Source organism: Homarus americanus, unplaced genomic scaffold (assembly GCF_018991925.1).
Source record: "Homarus americanus isolate GMGI-L3 unplaced genomic scaffold, GMGI_Hamer_2.0 scaffold29188, whole genome shotgun sequence".
Classification (NCBI taxonomy): domain Eukaryota; kingdom Metazoa; phylum Arthropoda; class Malacostraca; order Decapoda; family Nephropidae; genus Homarus; species Homarus americanus.
Genome location: NW_024728626.1, coordinates 247,333 through 262,223, shown reverse-complemented (window position 1 = coordinate 262,223; position 14,891 = coordinate 247,333). Strand labels below are relative to the sequence as shown.

Here is a 14,891-nt window from a genome sequence, read left to right as displayed (position 1 = left end):
GTGCCCGCGGTCACTTGTGTATATATAATATGTATATATATATATATATATATATATATATATATATATATATATATATATATATATATATATATATATATATATATATATATATATATATATATATATATATATATATATATATATATATATATATATATATATATATATATATATATATATATATATATATATATATATATATATATATATATATATATATATATATATATATATATATTCAACCCTCACTTTACGCGGTCCCACATTCCACGTTTCCACGTTTACGCGGTGCCCTGCCAGAACCCAGGATGCTCACATTCCGCGGTGCGTGTACCCCTTTACGCGGGTGAAGTATAATTTTTTTATTTAGCTCATAAAATTCATACAAATTATCCGGCCAGAATATAATTTACATTGCTGGAATTCTTACAATTTGATGATCATTTTGAATATAAACATCATAGATTTTGCATTAGACATACAAATTTTAGATATACTGTAATGTTTACTCTGAGTAAATATGTTATCTTTTGTGCAAAATATATGACATTTATATTCAAAATATTCCTGGTCTTACAAGGAATCCAGCAATGTCAATTATATTATCCTAACTTTAGTTTGAGGTACTATTTATTACTATACCTTAAAATCTAGTTGTTATCCTCCCAAAATTTCTCAGAGAGGGAAGAGCCAGCGAGTGTAGTGTGAGAAGAGGGGGAGGGAGTCGAGTCCATTATTTGAATGGACATTAACTTGGCGACTGTATTTCTCTATTTCTCTTAAGTATTAATTGTGTGCATGTACCATCATAAAATTAAGATGTTATTTTTACTAGAACATAGGTATTGTGCCGGAAAAAGTGGAGTTTGGGGGTCAGCCGGTCTCTATTTCATTTAATCCCATATGTTATGTTATTCACTTTACGCGTTTCTCACTTTCCGCGGTACCCTGTGGGCTGAATTAACCGCGTAAAGTGAGGGTTGACTGTATATATATACAATACGTGTAGGTAGTCCCTTATGAACATAACTGGTTCCGGAGGTGTGTTCTTAAGTCTAAATTCAACTCTGTCACTTGCAAACAATGTGTTAATAAGAAAAATGCCTTATGTACAGCACACCCACAGCTCAGTACAGTACGTCATCGTATGATGTTGATTTTGTTCCTTCAGCCACATGCACAAAATTTTTTTCATCAAATGATGCATACCCACAGAATGTTTTATATGCTCCATAATTTTTCTTTTTCCTTTAAAATCGTACCAACAGTTGAATGATTCAGTTCAAAAGCACCAGCCACATTTGTCATCTTATCACCTCTTAGTTCTATGGAGCGTCGGTAGAACTAATGACTCTTGCAGGTTCGCATCGAACGGAAATTTTGACATACGGGCAGGTATGCTCGTATGTATGAAAGTTCGTAAGTTGAAAGTTTGTAAGTAGAGGTGATTCTGTACAGTACGTACTGTACAGGCATTCCCTGATACTGTATACTGTATATGAAAGGGTTCCGTTCCTGAAAATATTTCGTAAATTTTTTTTATTTTGAATCGAAGCACATTTTTCCATTGACTCCGTTTTTAAAAGCTTAGGTAAGCTCCTATGAATAAAGAATCAAAACGCCACAAAACATGTTTTTAATTAAAAATTTTGGTGTACGCAATGATTATAAGTCGATAATAAACATAATAAGTAAAATACATGCTGTACATTACAGTACAGTAACGAGTTTATGCCTGTATGGATGAGATTTGAACAAATTGAACTGTATGAAATGCTAGGCCAACATCTATAATTATTTTAATACTGTAGTGATATGTTGATTCCCATTACACTATACTGTATGTGTACAGTTACTGTAATTGATGTATGCTCCACACACACACACACACACACACATACAAAAAATAATAGCCCACTCATAAACCTTTGGGAGTTTTGCATCATCCGAAATTCTCTCTTACAACCCTACACCTTTTTTTGTACATACAGTTATTGGCAAAATAAATTTTAAAATACAGAATAATTTTATTTTGAATTAATATTTCATATATTACATGAGTATACTAATAAGGAAAAATTGGACAGTCACACAACTGGCCGAGTGACTGTGTGATGTGGTGGAGACGAGTTAATAGTACAGTATTGCACTTGTCTTCAGTTAGTTTGAGGAAAATGTTATGTAATGATTGTAGGAGAATAATGACAATGGAACCTTGTTGTAGATTTAATTACATTGCAATTGTTAGAGAATAATGTTCGTAAATCAAGGTTAATGGATTACGGATGTGACGTCATGGCACACATAACGGCTGAGAATCAGCTGGGTGACTGCATGGCTGAACTTTGTTGTGTTGCCCAGAGGATGGTTCGAATGTGGAAGGGGCTATTTTTTTTTACATAAAATATGTGCTGCAGTACTTTATTGTATTTTATGATATACTATTTATCAAATTTATTGTTTATCATAAAATTATTATTTTTTAAATTTTATACATTTTTAACTTGAAATCTGTTCAAATTAATTTCGCCTTGTGGTCATTAAATCGTTTAACTCAAACTACTTCGTTTATATAGAAGTTTGGTGTTATTAAATCATTTGTTTAACTCCAAACTGTTTATAGCAAACTTGTTGACTGTATTATTATTACTTATTATTATTATTATTATTATTATTATTATTATTATTATTATTATTATTATTATTATTATTATTATTATTAGGGAGTACAGTACTCAGTGTTTACCTCCCTGCCGTTTGAACCTGTTTTTCTCCCTCTGTGTTTGCTGTTATCCCTTGTTTCGCAATAATTTCAATTAATTTAGTTTTTTCAGGAATGTAACCTCATTGCAAAACAAGGGATGCCTGTGCAAAGTTAGTGTGTCCTGCTGTACGAGGTGCGATCCAAAAGTTTCCGGACTGGTTTCATAAAATCTGTATTTTTCAATATATTACAGTGAAACTTTAGTCACCCTCAAAATATTCTCCAGAGGCCTCAATGCAGCGCTGAATCCGCTCCTCCCACTTCTGGAAGCAGATTTGGAAGTCCTCGTTGGTGAGGCTGGAGAGCACCATCTGTGATTTTTCCTGGATCTCCATTCTGTCCATGAACTTCTTCCCCTTAAGGTTCTGCTTGAACTTCAGAAACAGTCAGAACTCACAGGGGGCCTGATCCGGAGAGTACGGAGGGTGGGGGACCACCGGGATGCTGTGCTTCACCAGAATATCATTCACAGAGAGGAGAGAGTGTGCACAGCTATATTGTCCTGGAGAAGCAGCCAATTGCCGGTCGTCAGTCGGAATCCGGTTAACATTTCCATATGAGAGGTTCAACCGCTCGGCAATCTCGTGGATGGTCACCCTATGATCTTCATGGACAAGCTGGTCTTTTTTCTGGACATTTTCATCATTTCTCTTAGTGGAAGGCCTTATGAAGCCAGTCCGGATCACGCCTCGTATAATGAAAAAAAAAAAAAATGCTGCGTTTATGGTACAGTAAATGAGATGAAACTTTATGAGGAAAAGGAAAAGAGGGATCATTGTATCATTTGGTTTTAAATTTGCACAAGTTTGTTTGGAATGGTTTTATATGTGTACAAGAAAGTGAAAAAGATGAAGGGCAAAAACAGAACCTTGTGTACTTTGGCATCAAATGGAAAATAGTCAATGTGAGTTGTGTCAAAAATAAAGCAGATGGTGCAGTTATAGTACTGTACAGTAAGCAGGAAAGTGGGGATCCAGGAGATTATAGAAGTACATGGGCAAGGTTATATGTAGGTAGTTTAGTGAGAAGAGCTCAGTGCTTATCACTGTTAGAAGTATCTGAATTTTGTGTAATGTACACTGTGGAATAGTATAGTGAAAAAGATTCACCAAATGTTAGTGTACTTTTGTAAGTTTAGAAAATTAAAAAGGTTTTCTGTTGCAGAGTTTATCATACAGAGGAATTCAGGCATGGTATAAGGATTTATTGGCTTTGGATAAAATGAATTAGACATGAAATTTCATCCAGTTTTGAACAGTACTTAAATAGTTTCAGATGTTATGAAAACTTCAACATGAACTTACCAAGAGTATACATTATTTTTTACAGAATATAGAGCCCTGATTCATACTGTATTTATAAGTTATATGTTGAAAAAGAACTTGTTTCCAGAAAAGTGAGCACTTCAGCACAAAATCTAAGCTAAAGAATGGCCCACTGTAAAAATTAGAGTCTAATGATTATTAAATTATATTTTAGGTCCCCAACCACTCAACCAAGATAAAGGTTGGCTGCCTGCGAGTTGGAAACATTCACAACCCTCCACCACCGGCTCACCAGCCCAGACCTCACATAATTCCTCCTCATTACCAGCCAATTCTTCATCAGTTTCATCGTCCAGGACGTGTGAATGTGTATGCATTTGCAGTGCCGGGTCCACCTCCAGCACATCAGCAAGGTCACCATGGTGTAGCCACACCAGCAGTAGCTATGCCAGAAATGAATGGCTACCAACACCATCATCACCACCACCACCACCATCACCACCATCACATCCCCCACCCTCCCAGGTACCCTGAAGGTGTCCACAACCCCCAGCCCCCAGCACAGCCACAGCAAATGAGAGATGATTTATTCCATCAAATAAATGAATTCAATGAAGTCATGCAAGGGGTGAGAATGAGGGATCCTGGTGGGGAGTACCGTAGAGAAGCTCTTCCATGGATGCCGCATCAGCATCAGGTAATTTGTTTGTATTTCCAACATGCTTGTGGGTTTTAGCACAATACACAAACTTTTTGTCCAAAATTTTTTGCTGTCAACTGGTCATGGGCAAGTAATCTATGAAAAATTACCTACTAGAACACCCCTTGGGAGAATCTGTTGTGGGCAGGTGACTTTGCCTATCAGTGCTAAGGTACACTGCTCTTATGGATCAGTGTAATTACTATAGAACAGTTCCTTACCATCAAACCAGACTTCACATTGTCTTTTGCTTTCTTTAAATCTTTTAATAAATGTTTTCTAAAACTTCATCCAACAAAACTATCTGACACTGCCCAATATCCCTTTGCACTACTGTTCAACTTCTGGTTTAGAAGAATACCAACACCTCTCTCATGCTTTTTACCACCTGATTATATGAAGTAAGAATCTTCACCACTAATGCTACAGTATTTGGACTTGTCCATCATACTTCACTTAATCCCAGAATGTCCCACTACAATATTTTCATTTCCCTACAAACATTTGCATACTTACCACCCTCATACAATATCCTCACATTCCGTATTCCAATCTTGATTTTGTGCATATTCATTCATAAAACTTTCCGTAGTTGTGTTTAATGTTGAAAGCTTTGTTTTGTTCAGATAGTACTTGCTAGCTATTGGTGGCACACTGCCTGCAAGCACGGGTAGTAATATGGTTAGACCTTTAGGTGACGATGATCCAACAAGAATGCCCGAAAATCATTTATTGTGTCTGTCCATGGTTGTTCAGGGGCAAGAGATGAAATTAGTAAGACTGGATGCCCCAAACCTTTTCTCATCAGAAGACTAGTTATAGGGAGTAGAACTTGCATATTTAGCGACTATTCACTTTCAACCTCCTCATTTGAGGTTTCAAAATGGGAACATTATGCCCATTCCAGGTTTTGAAAGTGGTTCATTCGAGCCCTCACATCATGACAAGGTAATGCAAATTTGGGAAGTAGATGGAGTTGCATCATAACGTTTATTTGAGGGAGGTCTTTGTGATGTCCTCTTTTTTTAATGTCCTTGATGTTTTCAGGCTAGAAAAGAAAGTATGAAAGAAATTCTTAGTCATATCAATCTTCTGAAGGGATTATGCTCATAAAAGCAGTTATCCCCATCAATGCTTCAGTCATATCAAATGGGATGTGGATAGGGTAAAGGTCTTCACAGAGGTGCTTGTCAAAAAACGTGCATATCCAACTCCAGAGTTGCAATAATACTGTAGTTGATAGATTGTGGGAATGAGTACCTTTCACTCCTTGTTATGTGGGAGTGTCAGAAAATTCCTGTGTTGGCTGGCTAGTAGTATCACAGGAAAGATGATGTCTTCAGGTTCGTATTAAAAGACAGGAGATATGGTGATAATTTATCCTTCCCAAGATGGGTACATCTGGCTCTGCCTCATTAATACATTTGGGTTTGACTCAGAAAATGGAGGTAGTTGTATTTTCTTGTGTAGCTTTGCAGTATTTGCAGTTTTACAGAATTCCCAGCAGAGTTTCTGAGAGGTATCTTCTTACAGTGACACTTTAGCCAGTTGTTTTAGTTTCATGTTTTCTGCAAAAACGTCATTGTTTCGAATTTGAAAAATTCCTATACACTACATTTTACTGTATGGTTTATACCCTGCATGACCTGGAATCTGTAGCCATGATTAGCAATGGATTTTATAATATTTGGATTTAGAAAAACAAGGTTTCTGCTAACACATTTGCAGCTGACAAGTACAGTATGTGTTCACCAGCTCTTTGGAAGAAACTTTTGCTATGAACCTGTTGTCAGGTGTCCAAGATTTCTAAATGTCTTTATTCATGAAGAAGCCTGTATGGTTGTTGTGAGTGCTCTGGTTCTTAGAACCAGTTTCAGGGTTCATATTCTATGAAACCTCTTGTGTTAAAGGAGTTAGAATTGGCTAGCATAAAGACTATTCCTTACTTCCCCTCACTTTGAGGAGAAGGTTTCCATCACTTCATACTCACAGGGGAAACAATATTTTTATCCCCTATGACTCTTATCTTGAGAGGTCTAATCTATAATTCATATATTCATTGTGATTTGAAAAATCTTCAAACTTGTGCAACCAAGTTGTATTCCTTAGGTATGACCATGTGAGCATTGTCTTCTTTAGCTTTCCTGTGAGGTATGTCCTTGCAATCAAGTCCTGCAGAGGGGGGATGGGGTATAGGTTTAGGCTTCCTGGACAAACTCACTTAACTATTGGAATGTGTGGCACTGAGGAGTACCTCCTTTTTGCTACTAGAATTTCAACTTTAAGGAGGGAGGGGAAGTTTTCCCATTACATATGGAGCTGAATTTTTCTCCTTCCTCTCTCTATCTAGCTGGCTGCAGATGCATAATTTACCCTAGCCAGACATTAGTTGAAAAATGAAATATTGACCAAACTTATATTGGGTGGCTCGGGAAATGAAGGTTTGTAGCCGAGTCAGATGAGGGTTGAAGAGCACACATATTGGGAGAAGGTATTGTATGACAGTAAGACTCTCAGCCTTGAGCCCTCATAGTCAGAGCTGTCTTATTTAAATGCTTTGGTATAATGGGAAATTTTAAGATAGTTAATGAATTAGTTGCAGCTCCTGGGTTTTAAAACTATAGACTCAGTTGACAAAACAATACTTGAGTTTTCTATTCAAGGCTTAATAACAAAATGGGATTTCAGGATCAGTCCTGTAGCTGGAATATATGAGCTTTATTTTAACAAATGACTACTCAATTGCATATATAATGATAGTTCAAAGTACCCCCAGGCACTACAGGGTCAGCAGCAACAGCATCCACATCAATTACAACACCAACCTCATCAGCAACAGCCATTATATCAACAGCAGCAGCAGCATCAACAACAACAACAACAACAGCACCAGTTTCAACCAGAAAATCAACTCCGTTTGATGAATGGTGTACCCAACCAAAATCTCCCTCAAATTCATCAACAAGGCCAGCAGCTACAGCAGCAAGTGCAGCAGCCAGCTGTACCTGCACTAAACCAGCAGCCAGCTCTACCTGTACTAAACCAGCAGCCTGCTGTACCTGCACTAAACCAGCAGCCAGCTGTACCTGTACTAAACCAGCAGCCAGCTGTACCTGCACTAAACCAGCAGCCAGCTCTACCTGTACTAAACCAGCAGCCAGCTGTACCTGCACTAAACCAGCAACCAGCTGTACCTGCACTAAACCAGCAGCCAGCTGTACCTGTACTAAACCAGCAGCCAGCTGTACCTGCACTAAACCAGCAACCAGCTGGACCTGCACTAAACCAGCAACCAGCTGTACCTGCACTAAACCAGCAGCCAGCTGTACCTGCACTAAACCAGCAGCCAGATGTACCTGTACTAAGCCAGCAGCCAGCTGAACCTGCACTAAACCAGCAGCCAGCTGTACCTGCCCCTAAACCAGCAACCAGCTGCACCTGCACTAAACCAGCAGCCAGCTGTACCTGCACTAAACCAGCAGCCAGATGCCTGCACTAAACCAGCAGCCAGCTGTACCTGCACTAAACCAGCAGCCAGCTACCTGCCCTAAACCAGCAGCCAGCTGGCCTGCCCTAACCAGCAGCCAGCTGCACCTGCACTAAACCAGCAGCCAGCTGAACCTGCACTAAACCAGCAGCCAGCTGTACCTGCACTAAACCAGCAGCCAGCTGTACCTGCACTAAACCAGCAGCCAGCTGTACCTGCACTAAACCAGCAGCCAGCTGTACCTGCACTAAACCAGCAGCCAGCTGTACCTGTACTAAACCAGCAGCCAGCTGAACCTGCACTAAACCAGCAGCCAGCTCTACCTGTACTAAACCAGCAGCCAGCTGTACCTGCACTAAACCAGCAGCCAGCTGTACCTGCACTAAACCAGCAGCCACCTCAAAGACAGCAAGTACAATCACTTCTCGAAAAATTTCAGGAGCTTTGTGATACACTATGATTTACGGTAAGTGATAGATGTTCTTTAAAGCCAATTATGAAGTAAGCATAATACTGTACACTTCACACTTGTATCCAGTTTTTTATATTATACATAATATAGGAGGTTAGATAATGTGTATATATCAAATGCAACTAATATCACTTGCATGTACAAATTTTACTCATGAACAAAAAGCTATTTCATGTTTTTTTGTCAAACATCTTTATTGACGGTAAGTGAATTTTCAGAATTTTACTGCCTCTGTAAAAACTGTGTGCAGTATGGTTCAATATTTTGTGCTAGAGATGAATTTGAGTCATATAAATATCTAATTTTACTGTGTTTATATTTTAAGATGATAATAGTTTTTGTATGACAGATCTGTGTGCAGTATTTTGTTTTATATACAGTCAGTAATTATTAACCTTAAACCTCAGGCAAACACAGTTGAAGTTTGGTTACAGCAGCAGGAGTAATATAAGAAGTCTATTTGGTCATACGATAGTGTTTAGCGTACGAGTGATGAGAGGGTTGTTGGTCCATATTTTAATGCATCATGTTGTGGTGTGCAGTACAGCATTCCTGGCACTTATATATATATATTTATAACTCCTCAGAAGCTATGGTTATGTGAACACAGTCATGATTATCTTCAATAAATTGAATTTCAATATGTTTAAATCCTGAAAGGGAAGTCAAAGGTATGTAAGGAGTCTTTGAGAAAAATAAAGTCTGGCTGATAATCATCTTCATACATATTTTCACCCGAGAAAACCTCAGAACTTTAGAAATACTATAATTTTATTTTTACAATATGCAGTACCGTACTGTACAGTACTTGCTTTTGTTGCTAACATTTCTCTTTGTCTTATATTGTCTTTGATAAACCAGCTAAAGTATTTGTATTTTAACTTATTTTCTTTATGCGAGCAAAACAGAACTTTATAAGGGAGTAATCTATTTGTCTGTGTCTGTTTCTCTTTGCTCAATGTTTGTACCTAATTCAATTTCAGAGAGACTGCAAGAGTGTTTTACATCACTCTTTGGTGCTCTTGTTAAGAAATGTCTTAGTTTTAGCTTATGTATGAACAAGATATTCCAAACTGTTATATGTTAGACCATAATGATGATTAATGTTCATGACAACACACCTAAATTATTGTCTTCAATGTGGCTCCATGTGAAATTAGAAAGACTTTAAATTGATGCTACTTAACCAAGTACAGTATAATTGATTTACAGTTATTGGTGGAAATTGTTTATACTTAACAATAATTTGTACAGTTTCTTGTCACCTGTCTGCAGAATAGTAAGTTGTACCTCTCTTATATAATTTTAAATTTTAACAGATACTGTTATTAGTAGCTTTAAATTTTTGTTCTTAATTTGTACCTTGTTGAAATTTGAGCCAATACATCTTGTACATGGACAGAGTTAATGCCAGGCAGTATTTGATAATAGGGCTGCAGTAATATCTCAATAACGGAACAATGGGTGCATAGCACTTCTGGTGGAGAGTATTTTCTGGTTAGGCATCTCACTTTACAGGTAATGGTTCCCTAGTGTTGGCCTCTTCCCGGTCTCTGGGACACCTTTACCGGTAAATTTAGTGCCACACCACCGTACCACATCCCCCCAAAAAATTAAATAATGCATTCCCAAATATTATAATACTTCCTCTTTAATTTTTCTTCCTCTTAGTCTTTCTTCATTTACCTCCTAAGATTTTCTTCTTCCTCTTAACCACTTGCATATGGGGCCTCCTGTGAGCTGATTAAAATTATCTGGCATTAGCCAAATACTGTACTGCAGAATATTTAAAAGTGGCATCCTCATAATGAAGAGGTTAAGACTTTCTTTCTCTTCCTCAATAGTCTTCACCTACACAATACATATTGGTAACTGTGTTTTCATCAGCCATACAGTACCTACCTAGTGTCTGTACTGTACACCACAGTGAGCTTACCAGTATGTAAATTAAAATATGTACAGTAATAATTCCTGGAAGCACATTTTATTAAATAACTATTACAGTACAGTAGAATGTCTTCGATATAACACAGATAGGTTCCAAGAGAGGTCGCTTTAAATCGAATTCGCACTAAATCGAAGTGTTGTTTCAATGGAATAATTTAGTTTGGTACTGAGAGAGAAACACAAAATACTAAAAAGATTGAGAGTCTACCCAGATGCACCTCAGCCCATCTCCTAGAATAAACAAAACATTGTTTTTTTTGTAGTATTATGTTAAATCAAACACTCAGAAATCAACACAGCTAAAATTAAGGGAGGTGAAATGGTCTGTTTACTGGCTGGGAAGATGGGGTGAGGGAGGGAGGTGAGGTGATATGTTTGACAATTGATGCCAAGGTCTAGTGCTTGTTTATTTATCTGTCCTTAAGAGTGACTAAGTTTTTCTCTTATAAAATGTCACTGAACTGACATGGGAGACTATAATTAACATTGCTGGAATTCTTATAAGATAGTGATTCATTTGAATATAAACATGCTATAGCTCGCATTAGACAAAAATTTTAGTTCTAATTTAAGAATTTTATTACAAAAAGCAAAAATTTTTATCGTGCAAAATATATGACATTTATATTCAAATTATTTGCTGTCTTGCAAGGGTTCCAGCTATACATATTATATTCTCCTAACTTTAGTCTGTGACATTATGTAAGATAAAACTTTAAGCCTAAAGCACCAAACCCTGGCTGGGAAGATGGGGGGCGGTGGGGGGGTAGGGGGAGGGAGTGACAGTGACATGTTTGACAGTTGGGGCTGAAGGTCTAGTGAAGTATTTATTTGCTTATTTATGTCCTTTAGCTTGAGTTTATGTTTTTTGCTTATAAAATGTCACAGAAGTACCCGGGGAGAATATAATTTACATTGCTGGGATTCTTATAAGATAGTGATTAATTTGAATATAAACATGCTATAGTTTGCACTAGACAAAAATTTTAGTAATCATTTAGTACATTATTTTGAGTACATGTACAGTACAGCTTTGCCCTTAGGACAGTGTAGTGTGCCCAGAAAACATTAGGCACAAAATATTAAATATAATGCGCCAGATTGACTCGTGCAAAATAGGAAAGATTCGCTTTAAATTAAAACATTGTCCTTAGTTGTGGGTGTCGCTTGAAATCAATAATCTAAAACTGAATCGCTTTAAATCGATGTTCTACTGTACTATGTTTTTTAAATTACTACTTTGAATACAAACCTACCAGATATTAAGGTACCATACGTATTTAAATATAAATCTCTAAACTCTATATTGGCTGAGATGCTCAGCCATGCTGAGTCTAGCAAGCTTCAACATGCACCAACTGATACTTCAGCTACCAATATGTAGTGTATGAATTTATATTTTTGTTTGTTTTGAGAATAGTAATTTATAAAATATATTAAGATTTTCAATAAAATATACTTAGAGGAATTATCAGTGTTTCACTGTTCAACACTTACATAAGTTCAGTTCATTGTTTAGCTTCTTACAGTAAACATTGTCAATCACACTGAATCTAGGGGGAGGGCAAGGCAGCCTGTGGCAACCAATCACATCCTCCCTTGGTATGGCTGGCCAATAGGAATGATGTGTGGGTGGAGTGTGTGGTGAGAGGGACACTATCCAAACAACATGTATACACCTGAAGCATGCCATGTGTCGATTCAGAGATGGTACCGGAAAATATATCTCGATACCAAAAAAAGAGAGAGACTTTTGGAAAAATACTGTAACACATTCTCAATTCCAGTTATAAGAGATTTATGGTAACCAGAATTCCATTATTGAGAGATACAGGTATTACGTTCTTTTTTGCAGTTGAATTATGTAATTGTTAGAACGACTGTACCACCGATTTGTTGAACCATTTGAGTAAGGGGGATTAGTCTTCTTGGAAGCTGATTACACTGTGACAGGAAATTTTGAACCTCTCGCTATACAGTAAAAGGTGAAATGACTGACCCTTTAACTATCTCTTATAGAGTCCCAGTAACTGGGAGAGCAGAAAGGTAATTAAAATAACAATACCAGAAGATTGAGACTGGGGAGGAAGAAAGAGGAGAGAGAAGGAGTGTAAAATAGAAGAGATAGGAGGAGTAGAAAAGGAAAAGCTATACAGTACCTATACGTATATAGTATATGCCAAACTTTACAATTTAGTTATAGCTGTACTTTCATATACAGTATGTGACCCTCATATGTTTCTTCAGACCCTCCTCCCCCCTTATGGCTAGTACACTCTTATCTTACAACTTCTGCCTCACAATGGTCATATACTGTACATACAGTACCTTCCTTGAAGGCACTGTATGCATAAAAACCCCTATTTGAGGGCTATTTTGAGGTTATATCATATTTGGGGAGGGGGGCACGTGCCCAGGTGCTACCCCTCCCTGAATCCACCACTGCATTTACTTTTTCAGAGCTTCCTCTTATTAAACCATGTAGTTTTTCTTTGTGCTTGTAGTCCCATGACTGTATTGTATAGTCTTGTTCTTCCTATACTGTATATACAGGTACTAGCCTGTAGCCTTCTTATCTATCCTGTTTCATTTTCTCATATATTTCTTATAAACTTTTGTCTTACAGTATGCTGTACTCCATAATGTAAAATTTAGTACTGTATTGAAAAATAACAAATGATAAAATGCAGAAAAGGGTTAAGTCTTTGGGAGCACAGATGCTAATCCAGTATACAGTACAGTTGTACAGGTTGACAACCCTTTATCCGAAATTCCGAAAACCGAAAAGCTCTAAAAACCGAAAGTTTTTTTGTGGGGCTGCTTTTTTTGTTTTTTGTTTTTGTTTTTTACAGGGATTATTAGCCCACCCAGGCACAGATCACTGACCCACATTGGGGCCTGGGGGGCAAGAATGTAATAGTAATAATAATTATTCACAGTAAATAAAATTTTTAATAAAAATACACCAAAATAAAATAATAACGATTATTGTACAATAATAATAATAATAATAATGATAATAAAATATAATAATAAAATTAATAATAATAATAATAACAATAATACTGTAATAATAAAATAATGATACAGTAAAGAAATGCAAGAATGAAAAAAAGATCAAAAGTGAGAAACACGACCTAGACCTATGAATTATTATTACTGTATTATTATTATTATTATTTTTATTATATTTTCGACCCCCAGGCCCCAGTGTGGGTCAGTGATCTATGCCCGGGTGGGCTAATACACATTATATATATAAAAAAAAAAAAAAAACAACCATTCTGAAAACCGAAAAATTCCGAAAACCGAAATGCCTCTGGCCCCAAGGATTCCGGATAAAGGATTGTCAACCTGTAAATGTTGATTTTTCGCTAAGATGCTATTTTGTCACTCTCCACTTTCAGGTACAGTATTCTTATCTTACTACAGTATATATTCCATAAATATCTTATGTGCAAGCTTACACACACAGTAGTAACCCGCTTAACGCGGTCAATTGAACCCACAGGGTACCGCGTTAAGTGAAAACCGCGTTAAGTGAACAACAGAACATATGGGATTAATTCCAATAGCGACTGGCCCGACCCCCAAACTCCACTTTTTGACGACACACAACTATGTTGTAGTAAAAATATTATCTTAACTTTATGATGGTATGCACACACAATTAATAATTAAGAGAAATATCAATGATATTAGGTTTTTTAACACTTACATTTGTAGAAAAGATGGCTGGGCACACGGGGATGGGGGGTTGGTTCCGAGGCAGAGGGCAGATTATTGGCCCTCACCTGTATCACTTGTATCAATTGTATCATTATCCACCACAGAGACTTGCAGGGCCTCTTTGTCAAACCCCTCAAAGTCCATATAAGTCCATATCCTCACTATAATTATCACTATCACTGACTTGGGCCGGCTGTGGTGGGTGGCGGGTGAAGAACTCGGTAATGTTTTGATGACTGGGTGACCTTGTGCGCATCGTGCCCGCGCCGCTTCCCGCGTATATGAGTAGATGAACCGCGTTAAGTGAAAGTTCGGTTCTGGCGAGGCACTGCGTATATGAGAAATCGCGTTAAGTGAAACCGTGTTAAGCGGGGCACAACTGTATATGCAAGTAAATCACTGTAGGTGCGCCTGATCTAGGTATATGCTGATAACCACAAGGAAAGAAGAAAACACGAAGTTCCCAAGCGCTTTCGTGTAATTCACATCTTCAGGGGTGAGTACAGTCTGTACTCACCCCTGAA

The 14,891-nt window shown here is 37.3% G+C and overlaps 1 protein-coding gene across 2 annotated transcripts in view; it reads left to right on the top strand.

The window, feature by feature from the left end:
• LOC121866155 (E3 ubiquitin-protein ligase RNF216-like) overlaps positions 1 to 8,247 on the top strand; it is a 41,859-nt gene extending 33,612 nt beyond the window's left edge. The window contains exons 11-12 of one of the 2 annotated variants that reach the window (XM_042365750.1): positions 4,247 to 4,729; positions 7,509 to 8,247. In XM_042365750.1, the coding sequence (XP_042221684.1) occupies positions 4,247 to 4,729; positions 7,509 to 8,231 (1,206 nt within the window). In that variant the 3' untranslated portion in view covers positions 8,232 to 8,247. Of the gene's footprint in view, positions 1 to 4,246; positions 4,730 to 7,499 lie in introns of both variants that reach the window. The other variant, XM_042365749.1, reaches the window with a different exon arrangement.
• Positions 8,248 to 14,891: the final 6,644 nt, after the last annotated feature.